This window comes from Chiloscyllium plagiosum, unplaced genomic scaffold (assembly GCF_037043375.1).
Source record: "Chiloscyllium plagiosum isolate Xiang-an unplaced genomic scaffold, Cpla_swu_hap1 HiC_scaffold_19, whole genome shotgun sequence".
Taxonomy (NCBI): domain Eukaryota; kingdom Metazoa; phylum Chordata; class Chondrichthyes; order Orectolobiformes; family Hemiscylliidae; genus Chiloscyllium; species Chiloscyllium plagiosum.
In genome coordinates, this window is record NW_028270157.1 from 63,261,139 (window position 1) to 63,278,542 (window position 17,404).

General features: G+C 40.5%; 1 protein-coding gene across 8 annotated transcripts in view; it reads right to left on the reverse strand.

Annotated features, from left to right (window-relative positions):
• Nucleotides 1–17,404, reverse strand: part of LOC122559499 (contactin-1) — a 771,145-nt gene that overhangs the window by 421,320 nt on the left and 332,421 nt on the right. For all 8 annotated transcript variants that reach the window (XM_087997462.1, XM_087997461.1, XM_043709043.2 and 5 more), the window contains 2 exons: nt 1,153–1,279; nt 658–830 (listed from right to left, as the gene is read on the reverse strand). In XM_087997462.1, the coding sequence (XP_087853588.1) occupies nt 658–830; nt 1,153–1,279 (300 nt within the window). The remainder of the gene's footprint in view (nt 1–657; nt 831–1,152; nt 1,280–17,404) is intronic.

Consider the following 17,404-nt stretch of genomic DNA (forward strand, 5'->3'; position numbering starts at 1 on the left):
AGGGTGACTTTATTAAGGTTTATAAAATCATGAGGGGCATAGATATGGTGAATGACAAGCGTCTTTTTCCTATGATCGGGAAGTTCAAAACTAGGGGACATATTTTTAAGGTGAGAGAAGCAACATTTAAGAAGGACATGAGGGGCAACCTTTTCTTTACACAGAATGGTGTGTGTGGAATGAATTGTCAGAGAAAGTGGTGGATGCAGGTATACTTGGATATGTTCATAAATAGGAAAGGTTTAGGGGGATATGGGTGAGCATAGGCAGGTGGGATTACTTTAATTTGGGAATATGGTCGATGTGGACAAGTTGGGCCGAAAGGCCTGTTTCTGTGCCGTATGACTCTGACTCCACCTCCTAACATGGCTTGGTATAATACTTTTCTAAAATAAAACACAGCAAATTCCCTAGGAGGTTTTCCTACATTAAAAGGTGCTATTGGAATACAAGTTCCTGTTAAAGGTGGCACCTCTGACAGTGCAGCACTCCCTGATTATGGGACTGGAAAATCAGGTTGGATTCTGTGCTTAAATACAGTTTGCATCCAATTTGCAATAGATGAGGAAATGAGAGGCCAACAAGAAATACCCAACAAATAGAAACCAGCATATAGATCAATTTAAGAAAATCTCTGGTATCCAAGCTAATACATACATCCAAATTGCAGGTTGGCTTCTTTGCTGATAATGGTTCCATACTTGTTTGTTGCGAGACACTGGTACTTGCCACGGTCCTTGACTTCTTCTGGGTTGTTAATAACGAGGTTACCACCAATCATATTGTAACGAGTATCATCCACATTAATGTCTCGGTTATTTAGTTTCCATCTATATATGAAACATAAAATGATTTCTACGTGTAATTCAAGAGAAACAGTGGCGAGTCTTGAACCCACAAGATATTCACTCAGTTATATTTGACACAGTGGCATTCATGATAGGAAACATGGATACAAACGTAAATCAAGACCATTCTAGTACTCACCTGGCAATCAAATGATAAAAATAGGGAACAGGAAAAGTAAAAATGAATACAAAGTGAGGTCAATTAGGTTTGACATACTTTCTAATATGGATAAAAGACACATGGATCATTCTTGATCATTCTAAAAGACAGGCATGTATACAAAACAGAAAGCATTGTTTTTACCTGTAAGTTGGAGGGGGATTTGCCCGAACCCGGCAGTTTAGAGACACTTTTGCCTCCTCGGACTCTTTTGGGTAGATTGTAGGTAGTGGTTGCTCTTCAAACACTGGTCCATGTTGCCTACTGTCTTCTGCAAGTATAAAACATACCTATTATAGCCAGAGACTGCACTTGTATGAAATACCATGGCATGTCCTATAAATCTAAATAGAACTCCGAACAGGTCAGTGCAGGTCTTATCTGCTGGATCCACTGGACACAATGTGCCAATGGCTCCTTCCATGCACTAGATTTCCATGGTTTAACATGATTCTGTTACTGTTTTTATTACCTATTTTGATTAGCATCAATGACATGTTGTCAGTTCGCCACCTTCCCTATGATACATCCGGTTTCATTTTTCATGGAGTCACATGTATTGGAAGAGCACAAACAGATAGTGAATGTAACTCTTCATTCAGTACCCCCAATATTCCTCCAACACTGGATGCAATGTTAACTCTTCCTGACGCCATCTTCCTCAGGCTCATCCTTCTATCTTACATTTACCACACATCCTTAAAACCCATAAATCAAGCAATTATTCAAGACATATGGCAAGCTGTAATACTTTTAAAAAGGTTCAACTGCTTCAGATGGAACCAGTTAGTCTTTGTCCTTAGCTTCTCAAATGCTGCAATTTAAACATTTCTATAATCTGCCCTCGTTGGTCTGACAAATTGGCACTTGTGTCCCATAACCTGCACCTCTTAAACATGTCACTCAATCTTTCAGTTATTTACTTTGTCAATTTGTTACAATGTCCACAAGGCAAATAAAGCCACACTGGGAAACCCCTGGTATCATTCAATACAAGTGTAGCAACCATGAGACAAATGTTGACAGACGCTGGGATAAAATGATACCAGATACCAGGTAGACCATACCACATACTGTTAATTGTTGATTTTTCAAATGGTTAGAGTTTGCATTAGTTTCTATGTTAATTCAATGTATTTAATCTTTATTACACAGATAACAAAATCATTCCTGCTAAATTGCAATTGATTATGTGCATTTTCAACGTATTGGTCAATGTATTGTATTTGATACCGTCAATACTAAATTATTCAAGTAATGTATCTTAGAACTCAGTCATAAATTGGACAAGCACTTCAGAGTAGACTCAACTTTTTAATAGATTTATGAAAGATTTACACCCAATGAGAAAGACAATCTGCAATCAATATTTGAACAGAATGCCCTAACAACAACGAAGCCAGACTTTCATCCGTGTTAGTACAAGAACATGAATTCAGAGTATATTAACGATCCCTTACAAATTAGATTAGTTTACTAGAGTCCTCCAAAGTTTAGTAGCTTTCACTTAAACATTTCTGACCGATCCAACATTTGACCTGAGTTGGTCTACTGAAGGTAGGGCTTCAGATAACAAGTATTCAATTGCCCCCTGTAGAGAAGATAGCAGATGGAGCTGAGGCCACTCTATCCTTGACTTGACAGCATTTGCCCTCTTCTGCACGGGTGCCACAGGTTCAAAACGAAGCCGCAATTAGTCAACTGATCTGACAGCTTTGTCGGCAGAAGGTTGGAAAGTGAAGCCGTCGGAAAAAAGTTGTTGGAAACCCTGCTGCTTCATGTTGCAAGATGAACACCTCCAGCTGGAACAGCCAGCAGCACGAGTATATGGCAGCCTCGGTGACAGTCCTGTCTCAGTTTACCATCTTTTTGCTTGTATCAAAACCCAATTCCTATCTACAATCATAACTAATATTTACACAATGGAAATACAATCTAAATTCGTATCAACCACCTGAGCAATGTGAAACAAGTTTACAATACTGCCTCATTTGATATAAGGTCTAACACATCACCAGGTAGCAGTGATATGTGCTGCCTGAGTTTTAAATTTCTGGATAAATGTGAATGTTTTGTGTTTCCTTCCTACCTCTGCAGTAACTAATTATTAAGCAGGACACTCTTTTTCGCTCTAGCTAAATACCCAACAGTTTGAAATGTAGATTGTTAGATGACAATATAACCAGTGCCTGGACAACCCAGAATGTTGTTCGTTTTTTTAAAATATATCTATGAAAAATCATCTTTGCAGCAAGAGGCACCATCCAAAATTGCTGTGAGCCAAGCACCTGCACACATTTAGTCAAAGCCAACCCGTAGCCCAGGAACTACCGGTCGAGCTCTCAGAGATGAAATGAGATGCTTTAATTGGCGTTAACCAAAAATGGATCACGGTCAAGCAGACAATCTAAGCTAATGAGCTCACATCACAATCACTGCTTAGGCAAGTTGTAAACCCTATTTAAAATGGATAGATGACCAGTCATATTACAACAGCAGACACTGATCACTGCAACACTGAGTGCTAAACTATTGCCATCAGCAACAGCCATTTCTGGTTTTAAAGTTCTTCAAGTTTGAGATCATTACATTTCTTCAATCAACAACTTGTTCCAATGAAGAGTTTTGTCACTTTTGCTTTTTACACAGCCGTTCTAATGAGTGAAAGGTATGCACCTCATTATCACTTTGCTGTGAATTTTATAAGACCCTCTGTGGGATGTCCACTCTGCTTATCTATACTTTCAATTTCTTTTAATCTCATGCAGGACTTAAGATAATTTCCTTTTAAATCCTGCTGTGTTCATGGATTATTTAATGTTCTATTACTAAGACACTAGATGAAACAAGTGATAAAAATCAATTGAAGGTTCCATTTTAAGTACTCCCTCATCATTAGTGACAGACCTGCCTGCAGAAAATCTCTATCTTGGAGTCAGTTCAGACACAGACCTTTTTCACCCCCAGCACCAATTCTGCATCAGTAAAATAAGAGTTCCACGACTATGTTCAAGAAAGACAGTATGAAAATTCCCTACAGCCGTAAGCATCCCTGAAACAAACTGTTTGATAATGCTGCCTAGTTTGGTAACTCTCTGTTGACCTATGAATGACCTGGCCCATGCTTTGATTCTTATGGTAACATGACAGTTTCTGTAGGCTCGTAACAACTAGGGATTAGTTTAAGTAAGAAAAGCCAACATTGATTCTCTTTGCTTTAGCATGAAAGCTCCTGAGGCAATCTCTGGATGGAGGAGATTAATAATGTATTCTCGGATCGTAAGAGTTGGGTTATTGGTCTAAAGAGATGATTCTTGCTTTTGGAGATGGTGCAAAATAACTATGAGAGGTCATGGGTTCAAACCCCAGATGAGATCACACCTTGCCATCAATAATTACAAGATTCATGGAGGATGCTTTCCCTTGTTAGGAGGTCTAGAATCAGGAACACAGTCTGAGGAGATAAAGGGGAGATAGAACTGAGATGAGGGAACATTTCTTTACTCCATGAGTGGTGAGCCTGTGAAATTCTCTACCACAGAAGGCTACGGAGGCCAAGTCACTGAATATATTCAAGAAATAGATAGATTTTAAAGGTTTCTAGGAGTATGGGGAGAAGCCGGAATCTGGCATGGAGGTAGGGGATCAGGAATCATACTGAATGGTGGAGCTGACCGAAAGGCCTCCTCCAGCTACAAGGTTCTATGTTTCTATAACAGAAGTATCTCAAAAGGAATGATGAAATGTGAAATAACTACAGGTTTATACTCCCAAACTATTCAGTTTATGGGCTAAAATCGCACTGCGCAATATTAAGATAAAATTCAGTGCCATTGGTATGAAATTGATTAATTCCTTGTTATTTTAACATTCAGGGAAATTGATACCAATACATCAAGTGGGTGCTTATATGCAAATACCAGTCCTTTGCACTCAATAACAATTTTCAGTAGTTGTCATTCCAAGTTTGAGGACGTTGTGATAAGACTTAGTGATGCTTTGCACTGACAAAACAGGATGTGAAAACCAAAATTGACTTAATAATTGAAACCAGGAGAGAAAATTGGAAGCATTCATATATACTGGCCTTCGTAAAGGAGCAAAGTGAGATCTGGTCAAAGGCTGCCATAAAAGCTTGACCTTATCACCTTCATCACTCCCTGCTAAGGCTTTCTACATATGTTCCAGGTATACAAACACACACACACACACAAAATTGTGTGTCATCATGGGAAACCCACTGAGACACCCATTAAGCCTCTTTTCAGAAAAGGGGAGAAATAGCTCAACAAACCACACACCAATCAGATGGTAGCCTATCCCTGAACTGAAGACTCCAGTGGCAGAGCCCCTACCTCCTGTGCATGACAGTGCTACTGGGGCAGGCTGTACATGCTGCAAGGTCAATAGCCCCCAGTTCCCAGGATCACGCAGTGACCCAGGTCACAGATAAGCAATGTGAGGGCTATGGTTTCTGATGGAGGGGGGAGCCACAGGGTGAAGGGGGCAATAGCTGGGTTAATACCAGTAGCCATGCCCAGCTGAAGGCCTCGAGCAGTCACTAATTGTCCACTTGCAGGTCTCAACTGGCCAGACAGTAAGAAGGTCAACCAAGGCCAGAGCTCGAGGACATCAATGGGGGTTGGTCTCTCTCTCTCTCTCTCTCTCTCTCTCCTTTGATGAAACAAAAACGGCAATGCTCTGTTCTCGTAATCCCCGGTGGTAGCCACCTGGCTCACTCCACTTGACCCTGCAAACTGACATGATGATTTCACACAAAGGATTGAGCTACATTCAAATGGATCAAAGCGCTGAGCTCAACTGCAAGTTTAATGAGACGGGCACATAATGTGACATTTGTTTTCACACACTCAGAGTGGAGAACCTGAAGCAGTTACATTGATGTCATGGAAGACAAGTGTGAGAACAGATTAAAGGGACAGAGCTTCAAGGGAAGGAGGAATAATTGGCAATCTTTTACTTTGGTTTGAAGAACAACAGCCAGTGGAGCTTTTCATCATTTTTATCCCTAGTAATAACAAGCACTTCACGTAATGGCACAGTTCGGTCCAAGTTACATTTCACGATCTTCATAAAACTTCCTCAAACTTCCTCAACAGATAGTTCATGTTTTAGTCACATCCGTTCCCACAGCACATTCTGGCCACCCTTTGCATACACAAACACATGAGCTGTACTCAGCTTTTACCATCACTGAGTTTGCAAATTTTCACATCACGTTCAACAACAGTGTCCTTATCAGGCAAGTTTACAATCCTGCCTTTCCACCTGCGGGCCCACGAAGTGTCTCCAATTTACACGTATCTCTATGCCAATCAATCTAACATGAATTCAGCATCCCACTGACTCATCTTAACAATATTTATTGCATGAATCTATGCTGACCCCATTATGCCTACAACTTGGTAAACCCTGAAAATTTGGCCTCATTTGTTCACAGTGGTGTTACTGACCAGGTTATTACTGCAAATCCACATCTGGCACAAGTGTAAAATAAAGTTACTGTAATGTAGTATATCAGAACCTACCTGTCTAGAACTCATTTGCAGCAATTCCCTCTGAGTCGATATAAATGAACACTCTGTGCATTTAAATACTGTATAGCCTACAATACTACTTTTTCCATAACACCGGGGACATTTGTTTGCTAAGTAAGCTCACAGACAGCTAGTAATACATTTTCCCTGTTGCATCTTGAGAAAGTTCATTCTTCCAATACTGAATGCAACTTCAGTATGTAGGCTGCTGCACTGCATGAACCTCCAAGTCATTAGTTGCCTTCTCAACTTTCAACCAGCCATGGCTCATTAGACCCGGAACTTGTGCAATCAAAACAAACCCTAAAGAGTTTGGGGGCAGCAGATCTGCTTGACTATGCACTTGTTTTTCATTGGAGATGTTGGAAGGATCTCAACTAGAGTTTAACAAGAACCAGAAGATCCAACAAACACAAATCACTCACCCCCTTCACCCCAAACAGAAATCTGGAATTGGATGTCACCTGTCTGAAAGCAGTGTGCACCAGTCTCAATTTGAACTTGTTTCATTCCTGAGTCATGTTAAGACCTCATTCCTGAGGTACACCTGCCACTACGATATCTTTGGGGTTAAAAGTACAACTCCACTCAGCAAGTAAGCAAAATCAATTCCTTTACTTTGCTCAATCACGTCATTCTGCAAACAGTCAGGCTTTAATACTACCTCCCTATCCAATCTCCCAGCGAGTTAGTCTACTTCTAGATGTCCCTACATCAATATCCAGTTGTCAGGTCATAAATGTTGAGCCATCAATGCACAAACTGTAACATGCTGACTGCACATAGTGCACTGGTCACTAATGGCTGAAATAAGATCTCTTGAAAATACAGGAAATACATTGGGCTTTGATTTTCAGAATTTATATCAGAACTAACCTATAGCCTAGAGTTACTTCAAAGCTGTAATCTAATTTTACGGTTGACAGCACGATTGTAAGGAGATCAAGCTTTTCTCTTGAGGTTTATGGTGTCAATGAAATCTTGTTTGTATCACTGCCTAGTAATCACTCCTGCAAAACAATTATTCTCTACTTACATGATACACGGGGAGTCTTATATTTTATGTTTGGACAGCACAAACAGTCGGTACTTTGGAACTGTAATGCCACACCAATATTATAATATAATACTCATGTCAAAAGTCAGTTTATTATGAACCACTGTGTTCTGACTGTACGGGCATAGTTCACAGAAACAAACAGTCATTATCACCGAGTCTCTGCCAAGTAACTGGCTAGGTTATCCAATTAAAATTCCAACCTAGGGGGAGGTACAATATTCAGTGCATCTTCAAAGAAAGGATGAACAGAAACCTTGAACTCCCTCCGCAAAAGATTGTGCATTTTGAGGCAATTAGAGCTTTCGAGAATGAGATTAGTCGATCTGAATTAAGTAAGGGTTTCAAGGCAGATGGTATCAAGGTAGGGAAGGTGTAATTCTGCCAAAATCAAGTCCAGTGATTGAACATTAGGTCCACATAACTTGACTGTGAAATCAGTGAGACAATGTTATAATGAGACTCTTTCAAAAATACCAAGCCAACAGCCTGAATAAAATATCCAGCAAAATTAAGACAATACTTCAAATAAATTAATTTTTATTGCTTCCACTGATACATTTAAATTCATAATTCTACAGTTAGAAACTGAATGGATGAACACATGTTGAAGAGATCAGTCACTGTTAGCTGCTTCCAGTTGCTCAACGACGGATGTTCTGAAGTCAAGTCACACTTGCAGCAATTAATTTCTCGTTGACTTCCAACCACTTCAGCAATTCTAGTTAGGTGGTGAATGACTGTATGGGAGAATGGCAGTGGCTCAGTCTGAGTGGCAGCAGCTTCATCAACTGCTAAAAGTCTTGAAAGGATTTGGATTTGCTACACGGGCCAGTATTGCATTCTCTCTGTGGTATCTTCTAGGGTGCTGATATTAAGACATGCCTTGATGTCGATAGCATCCAGCTTGTTCCTGGCATCATTTACATCGGTATTCTATTATATTCCACAATTTTCTCATGTTCAAACATCCTCCATGGCATCTGTCAGCTGGTATCTCAAAGGCAGCAGTCGGAGCCTATGTCCAGGTGTGTTCAGAACCATTAATTATCACTTGTTGCCAGCTCAGCCCCATCTGTAGATATCCTCTTCCATGCTATGTTCATTCGCACAAACATTTGTTTCATACAATTATTGAATTCTACCTGGAGGAGTCTGTGGGTATACATGTGTGGGTCCCTATCAACCATTAGCAGTAGGAACTACAAACCCCAGATCAGGATACTGGAGATGCATCCTCAGGAGTGCACCTTTAGACCTGAGCAAAAGACCAATGTGAAAGAGAAAAGGAAAAGGTGGATAGATCCAATTATTCCCAGCAGTAACCGGGTATTCTCCTGCACAAACTATGGAAGAATTTGCCAGTCACACACACACCTGACTAGCCACGAATGGATACAAGCTTCCTAAAATCGTCATCAGTGAATAAATGTGAAGAAGGGAGACAAATTTAAGTTTCTTCAGGAAAGCTGTCACCCACGTGAAGATCTGTCATTCCGTTGATTAGTTCAGCATTATAGTCATATTTGAAAATCAACATGTTGCCTTGGTCAAGAGCTGGAATTTTTGAAGTCTTGTCGCTCATTAGGTAAGTGCATTTGATGTTGCCATCTTGTGTTACTCAGTTCTCTGGGGGTCAGGGTGGGGATGGGGCTGCAGGGGAGCTGGGAGGCAGAAGGTGGCCTTCCACAGTAGGTTGAAATATTTGGTGACATTCAGTATGAGTTCATGATGGAAACAAGCTTTGAAGGTGATGATGCGATCCAGGCTTTGACCCGTCTTGATTTATGGCTTGTGGTTTTAGATATAGATGATGCAAGCAGTATGGTTTGGTGAATTTTCCGATGATGAGTGGAATCAGTTTGTGTAGACCAGTTTTGTCACAGCATAGAAGGCCTGGTGCTCTCTGCTTACAGTGGCTTGCTAGTTTATGAATCTTTCTAATCATCTTTTTCCAGCTCTAACCTCTGTGAGACACTGGTATTTCCATGTACTTGGCGTAAAATGCCTCTTGGCTTGAGCTTGCCTAACAGGACCAGTTACAGGCACACCCTTGACTCTCTGCTGGGTGAACCATGCTTATACAGCCCTGCCAAGAACCAGCCAAAAGCTCTGTGTTATCGGTGACTCCATTGTAGTGGGGTACCAGTGTACAATCTTACTGTTTTTAAGTAATGCGGACAGTCACAAAAGCCTAACAGTTAGAAGAAAGGGTAGATTATGTGGTCCTTTATGCCTGCTCTGTCATTCAATGCAATTATGGCTGATCATGGGATTCAACTCCCACTTCTGCCCTGCGTTCCATTTTCCTGATTAAGTGAAAAAACAGAAACCTGTTTCTTCTATACTTAAAAATGATCAAAGAAGACAAATCCACATCTCTCAGGGGTAAAGAATTCTGAAGATTCACAACTTTTCAAGTGAAGAAATGGCAACTCACCTCAATCCTGAATGACCACTCTCTCATCCTGAGGCACTGCTCCTGTATTCTAGATTTCCTAGTCAGGGGAAGCCACAATCAGTCTCTCCTCCACTGACCCCCTTCAGAAACTCATATCTTCAATGAGATCACCTCTTCTAATCTCCAAAGGTTATAGCCGCGGAGATTTTTCAGTGTTTCCTGCCCATTGAAGACTTCCAGAAATAAATTACTTCATCATTGGCCTTGCTTCAAAGAAAGAGGGGGTAAATTCAGGGCATTGGAAGCCATCCTGCTAATGCATCAGACAGCAACATGGAGACAGACCCCTATACTGTTTAAATCCCTTTAAACATCATGTCTCACAATAAACAGGAAGCGAGTGAAACAGTCTGCTCAAATTGTTTTGTCATGAAGACACGGCGATTGATGGGATCTTTCAAAAGGACTGGCAAGGCCATGAGTAAAAGGAATGATATCACAAGAAGAATGATCTGGAATATGGTGTTTCTTCAGTGATTTCAGAATTCTGTACAGTGTACAGAAAAATGACTGCTTTTTGATGAATATTTCAAGATTTTTTTAAAGTATCCTTATGGAAGACCCATAGTTAGCCCTGCAAGGTTGGACCGGAATGAAAAATAACAGGAATTTGGATGAGAGATGTCCAAGTGTTGCTGGCACTCATTATTATGCTCAGCTTGATGCTCAGCCACTTACAAGCTGGTACAATATTCAAAATAATAAAACTGCACATCTGCTTAGGTTTACAAAGTTCCCAGGATGTCCTTGACAAAACTTGGGTAATTCTTTCCCACGCCTACGACGAAACAAGAAAATATTGGAGGTACTTTCTTTTCTCAAGCCAAAGTTGTCCAGTTGACTCCATGATTCAACTCTACAATGCAAGGAGTGGCAATAGAACAGGTAATTAGCTCCCAATGAATCCTGGCATGGAATACCAAGATATCAGCTTGGCTGTAAATGAAGAATTCAATTCATCATACTGCAAACACTACAGGAAAAGTGCACGACTCTAATCGAATATCTAATTACTAAGTCAAGTAGACGTAAAACCCAAATAGCTACTGACATTCGCTTGATAGAAGAGTTTGATTGCTGACAATGTCTGCCACACAATTCACTCAACATGGAAATGAGAGGAAAATACTTCAGGAGTTGAAAGTCTGAAAGACAAATGATAAGTTTTGGAAATACTTGACAAGTCTGTGGCAAGACAAAAACTGTCACACCAGACCCAAAATGTTAGCTCTGTTTCTTTCCCAAAGGCACTTTCAGACCTGTTGATTACCTCTGGCACCTAAATGCTTTTAATCATCAAATGTGGCCACTGTCACCAACAATTTTGGAAATTCACATTTTCAGTAATGTCGCCCCTTCCACACTTAGGAGGACGGAGGAAGTATTGTCTGTAATTTGTTGATATTTGCATGGTAACTTTGATATTAGCTGTTTCAAAAGTGATCACGGAGCATTCAAATGTTTCAGCAAGAGCCCTGTGCTCAAAAATGCTGAAGGAACTGGGATAAAATGGAGGAACATTTCCTATATGGTAGTTTTTTTCTAGATATACTGGAGAAATTTGACATTTCGGGGAGAAGCTGATGAAGGGCTTCTGCCCAAAACGTCGATTTTCCTGCTCCTCGGATGCTGCCTGACCTGCTGTGCTTTTCCAGCACCACTCTAATCTAGACTCTGATCTTCAGCATCTGCAGTCCTCACTTTCGCCTATGTTGGAGAAATTTGCCAACTGCCATGGAGAAAACATCCACCAAACAAGAAACAAATATTTAATCAACTGAAATATCATCAACTGTTTAAGAATACCACATTTATTATCATGTACAACATAGTCATCTCATTTATGAAAAAGTCCTTATTATTCATTCACAAGATGTGGGTTGTCACTGGGCCAGCATATACTGTCCATCCCTAATTGTCCATGAGAAGGTGGTGGTGAGCTTCCTTCTTGAACTGCTCCAGTTCACATGGTGGAAGTACATTCATAAAACCTATTGGGGAGGAACTTCCAACAACAATGAGGGAACACAGTTACATTTCCAACAAAAAACCGAAGTTGCGGGAAAGGTTCAGCAGATCCGACAGCATCTGTGAAGAGAAATCAGACTTAATGTCGCGGGTCCGGTGACCCTTCTAAAGAGATGTTAACTCTGATTTCTCTTTGTAGATGTTTCCAGCCCAGGTGAGCTTTTCCAGCAACTTCTATTTTTTGTTTCTGATTTACAGTATTCGTTTTTTTATAAAGTTATATTTCAAAGTCAGGATGGTGAGTGACTTAGTGGGGAACTTACAGGTAGTGGACTTCCCATGCATCTATTGCCTTGGAGGCTGAGGGGTGACCTTATAGAGGTTTACAAAATTATATGGGGCATGGATAGGGTAAATAGGCAAAGTATTTTCCCTGGGCTCGGGGAGTCCAGAACTAGAGGGCATAGGTTTCGGGTGAGAGGGGAAAGATATAAAAGAGACCTACGGGCAACTTTTTCACACAGAGGGTGGTATGTGTATGGAATGAGCTGCCAGAGGAAGTGGAGGAGACTAGTACAATGGCAACATTTAAGAGGCATTTGATGGATATATGAATAGGAAGGGTTTGGAGGGATATGGGCCGGGTGCTGGCAGGTGGGACGAGATTGGGTTAGGATATCTGGTCGGCATGGACGGGTTGGACCGAAGGGTCTGTTTCCATGCTGTACATCTCTATGACTCTAGATGGCACGTGTCATCGTGAATTTTAAAGGTTGTGTCTAAACGATGTTCGTGATTTTATTCTTTCAAATTTGCTGAATGTTTGCTTAGTTCACAGCTTTCCAAACCATGGGACTAGTGAAGAAGAAAGCACTTTTGGAAGACTGCATACAATTTTAGTCTCCCTACAACAGAAAGATGTTTTTAAACTTGAAAGGGTGCAGAAGTGGTTTACAAGGATGTTGTCAGGGTTGGAGGGTTGGAGCTATACGGTGGAGCTGATTAGGCCGGAGATGTTTTCCCTGGCTGAGGGTGATCTTATACAAGTTTATAAAACCATGAGGGGCATGGACAGGGTGAATTGCCAAGTCTTTTCCCCAGGGTAAGAGAGTCCAAAGTTAGACAGCATAAGTTTAAGGAGAGAGGACAAAGATAGAAAAGGGACCTAAGAGGCAACGTTTTCACACAGAGGGCAGCGTGTGTATGGAATGAGTTGCCAGAGGAAGTGATGGAGGCTGGTACAATTACAACATTTAAAAGACATCTGGATGGGTATATGAATAGGAAGAGTTTGGAGGGATATGGGCCAAGTGCTGGCAAATGCAACGAGATCAATTTAGGATATCCAGTCAGCATGAATGAGTTAGAGTGAAGGGTCTGGTTCTATGCTATCCAACTCTACGATGCTTTCATTTCATTTGAACTTTCTGAAACTGGGAAGGTATTTTCAAGGTAGTTTATTTGATCATTATCAGCATATTCCCATATTGACTGACTGGTCAACATCTTAGGTTTCATCTCTGAATGCACAAACATGGAGAAAAATTGGGCAAGGGAAATCCTTCAAAACATGAGTGCTCCCCTGACCCACGAAAATGTGGAACCAAATGTTCAGCAGAAAACTCATCCACAATCTTCTAATATAACTTAAACATTTGTTTTCCAAAGTTTGCATTTCTTTTGAATGTCTGATATTGTACTTTCAAAGTTAGTTATTGAGAACCCGAAAGTGTGCCTCAGCTCGCAGTGGAATCCCCTGAGGTGTTTTTCCAAGCCTCAATAGCTTTAGAGACATGTGTACTAGGTTTCCTTTATTTATTTTTATAGAAATGTGTTAATGTAAGGTTTTTTTAAGATTGCATTTCAAACAAGTGGCATATGATTACTCGAATATTTTACAAAAGGGTTTTAAAGTTAATGAAAGTCAGTCTTTTTGGAATCATAAATTTAAAACCATTATATGTCAGAAAGAGTCGGCGACTGCAAGAACCCCTGGAGTGTTAATGAAAGTTTATTAAAATCCTGAGGGGTTCACAACATCCAAAGGTGAATTGGCCATGCTAAGTCGCCCATAGTGTTCAGGGATGTGTTGGTTCTGTGCATTAGTTCGCGGTAAATGTAGCATAATAGGTTCAGGGAATGGTTCTGAGTGAGTTACTCTTCGAAGGGTCGGTGTGGACTTGTTAGGTCGAAGGGCATGTTTCCATAACTGCAGGGATTCTATTGTATGGACTAATGCAAAAAAGGCATTAGCTGTGGCAGAATCTAGGATCGTTAAGTTTGTAAAATTTTATTCAGATGCGTTCTGACTGAGGTTAGAAGCAAACGTAATCTCCTTGAAAACGAGAATTGTTCAGAGGAGTTAAGGACAAACTGGTGACAAAGTGTAGTTTGTGAAATTTTCAGACCAGAAGTGCTTGATTAGAACTCTGCAGATCATTAAAAGACTGAAAGTCTAAACTTGTGTCTGGGTGAACAGTCAAGAACAGTCTCACAAATGTCAGAACTGGAACTGAGAGAATGCAATTAACACAAACCTACAGATCTGATTGGATTTTGATCAATTTAACAATGACAATGTTGGGAAGTAGACAACTCTTTGCTCTTTTCATGTGCTCTGAAGTCTTTCAAATTACTTTACCTTTATTTCTTTTGTGCAACAAAATTCTGTTTTACTGCTAACCCATAATTATTCACCTGATGTGAAAAGCATGCTAAATTAGAGAGGAGATCTATCAAGCCACATTACATTCTGGAATCTGTTGTGTCCAGTAGTACATTCAGCTGGGCTGATAACACTAGGAATGCGTCAATTTATTTGGGGAGGGGGGGGGCTTTGGAATTTGTCATTACAAGAAGAGATTACAAGGGAAGTCCAAACAGTCCGTGCAGTCTGAAAATAATAAGCAGATAGAATGAAAAGAAAATGATCACAGATAATGATTGCACTGAGCTTGTATTTCAAACTTAGACCAACGGTCCCACATGCCTTACATACTCTACCCGTCAAGTTGGTTAGGACTGCTTTGTATGCATGGATATTACATTGGCGTAAAGAGATACACCCACCAAATTGAGGATGCAACATAAGTTGTAACCTGGGGAGCGTTGCTGAACAAAGAGACCTTGGAGTGCAGGTTCACTGTTCCTTGAAAGTAGATAGGATAGTGAAAAAGGCGTTTAGAATGCTTTCCTTTATTGGCCAGAGTATTGAGTACAGGAGTTGGGAGGTCATGTTGCAGCTGTACAGAACATTTGTTAGACCACTTTTGGAATTGTGTGTGCAATTTTGGTCTCCTAGCTATAGGAAAGATGCTGGGAAACTTGAAAGGGTTCAGAAAAGATTTACAAGGATGTCTCCAGGGTTGGAGGGTTTGAGCTATAGGGAGAGGCTGAACAGGTTGGGGCTGTTCTCCCTGGAGCATCAGATGCTGAGGCCTGACCTTATAGAGGTTTATAAAATCATAAGGAGCATGGATAGGGTAAATAGACAAGGTCTTTTTCCCTGGAATGGGGAGTCCAGGACTAGAGGGCATAGGTTTAGAGTGAGGGGGGAAAGATTTAAAAGAGACCTAAAGGACAAATTTTCACATAAAGGGTGGTACATGTATGGAATGAGCTGCCAGAGGAAGTGGTGGAAGCTGATACAATTACAACATTTAAAAGACATCTGGATAAGTACATGAATAGAAAGGATTTAGAGGAATATGGGCCAAGTACTGAAAATGGGATTCAATTAATTTAGGATTTGATCAGCATGGATGAGTTGGACCAAAGGGTCTGTTTCCATGCTGTACATCTCCATGACTCTTTGTGGAAATAACATTGTCAATGACTCACACGAGCTAGGACAAGCCAGAATATTTCACATTAGAACTATATACCACTCTCTCCTGCTACCCTGAAACCCCCTTCCACTTTGCTACCAGTGAGTTGTATGTGGAAGCTGTGACTTGCATCTCACTGACAACAAACTGAGAGCCAGGTAAACCACTGTTCTGGCTGCCAGCCTCATTCACTCTTGCAACATACACTGCAATGAGGTGCTCTCTCGCTGGGTACAATCCAACTTCTAAGGCATTTTCATTTTTCTTGTTGATACCAGTTGATGGCAATACATGACAAATTAAGACCTGGCTTGATAGAACCTAAGTTATACTTTTTTCTTTTTGTTTATGATGGAGTGAACTTTTTCACAACAGACAGTCGATGTAATTTAAACACAAGAAGTTTATGATGCAAAAGAAAACCATGAACTATACTGTACAGGAGCTATTTGAAAAGATCTCACTACAGGTGTCCTCAAATACATTCAACCCTTTTAACCCAAGGACAGGTACTAAGACCTCAGGTAGGAGGTTATTCCTGCCATCTTGCTGAGGTTATTGTTTTGTGGGCCTGGCTTTTATTGGCTTCTCTTGAGCAAATAAATGCTAGCCAGCCAGTGGCGCCCATGTCCCACAAATGAATTTTAAATATCTCTGGATTCACATAATATACATTGTCTTCACTCAATGTCTCTTCCCAAGACTTGGAAACAAATGTCTAACTTAGTTCATTTACTACTTAACACTGTTTCTGTCAACAGCTTGGATGGATGTCTTTCTCTCGGACAGAGCCATAGATTCTGATTCTGACTTGGTGTCCAGCCCTGACTGCTTTGATTGCTAATAACAATGCCTCAGCTGGAAATGACCTCCTCTTTCTGAATCAATCTGCTTCTTTCTAAGTGAGTTTACTTGTCTGCCTGAGTGAACTTACTTCAGAGCCCCGTTCTCTATCTCTCTCTCTCCCACTCACTGTAAAACATCCTAGCAATTACCTACTTATGTGGCTTGCTTCTCATTTATCTGAAGTCACATTATTTCTTGATACTGCCCTTTGAAACAAAATAACTTTGATTTTTTTTGTAGAAGTTCACTCAGAAACAAGCAGATTGGTTCAGAGAGATGAAGAGGTCCTTTTCAGCTGAGGTGTTGTTTTAATAAAACGCAGTCCGTCAAAAACCAAAATGCTAAAAACAATTTTTCACCATTTTAAGAACTTAAGCTTCCAAATAATTAACTACATAAGCTCATCATTCAGCACATTTCCTTATAGAATTACAGACCCTGCATCATTACTTTTTGGTTGCAAAATAAACTTTGATTATTAGAGAGCGATAAATCACTCCAACCCATTGCAATGGCTTGCTCAACGACCCGTGCGGTGGATGATGTTAAAAGAAAGTATTACTATTCCAAACAGACTGGACTAATTCGAAGTCATTCCAACAGTGGCATAACACCACGATCTTCCCCTCAGAATACAAAGTTTTCGAAATACTTTCTTGGCAAGAACACTTTGTTCTTC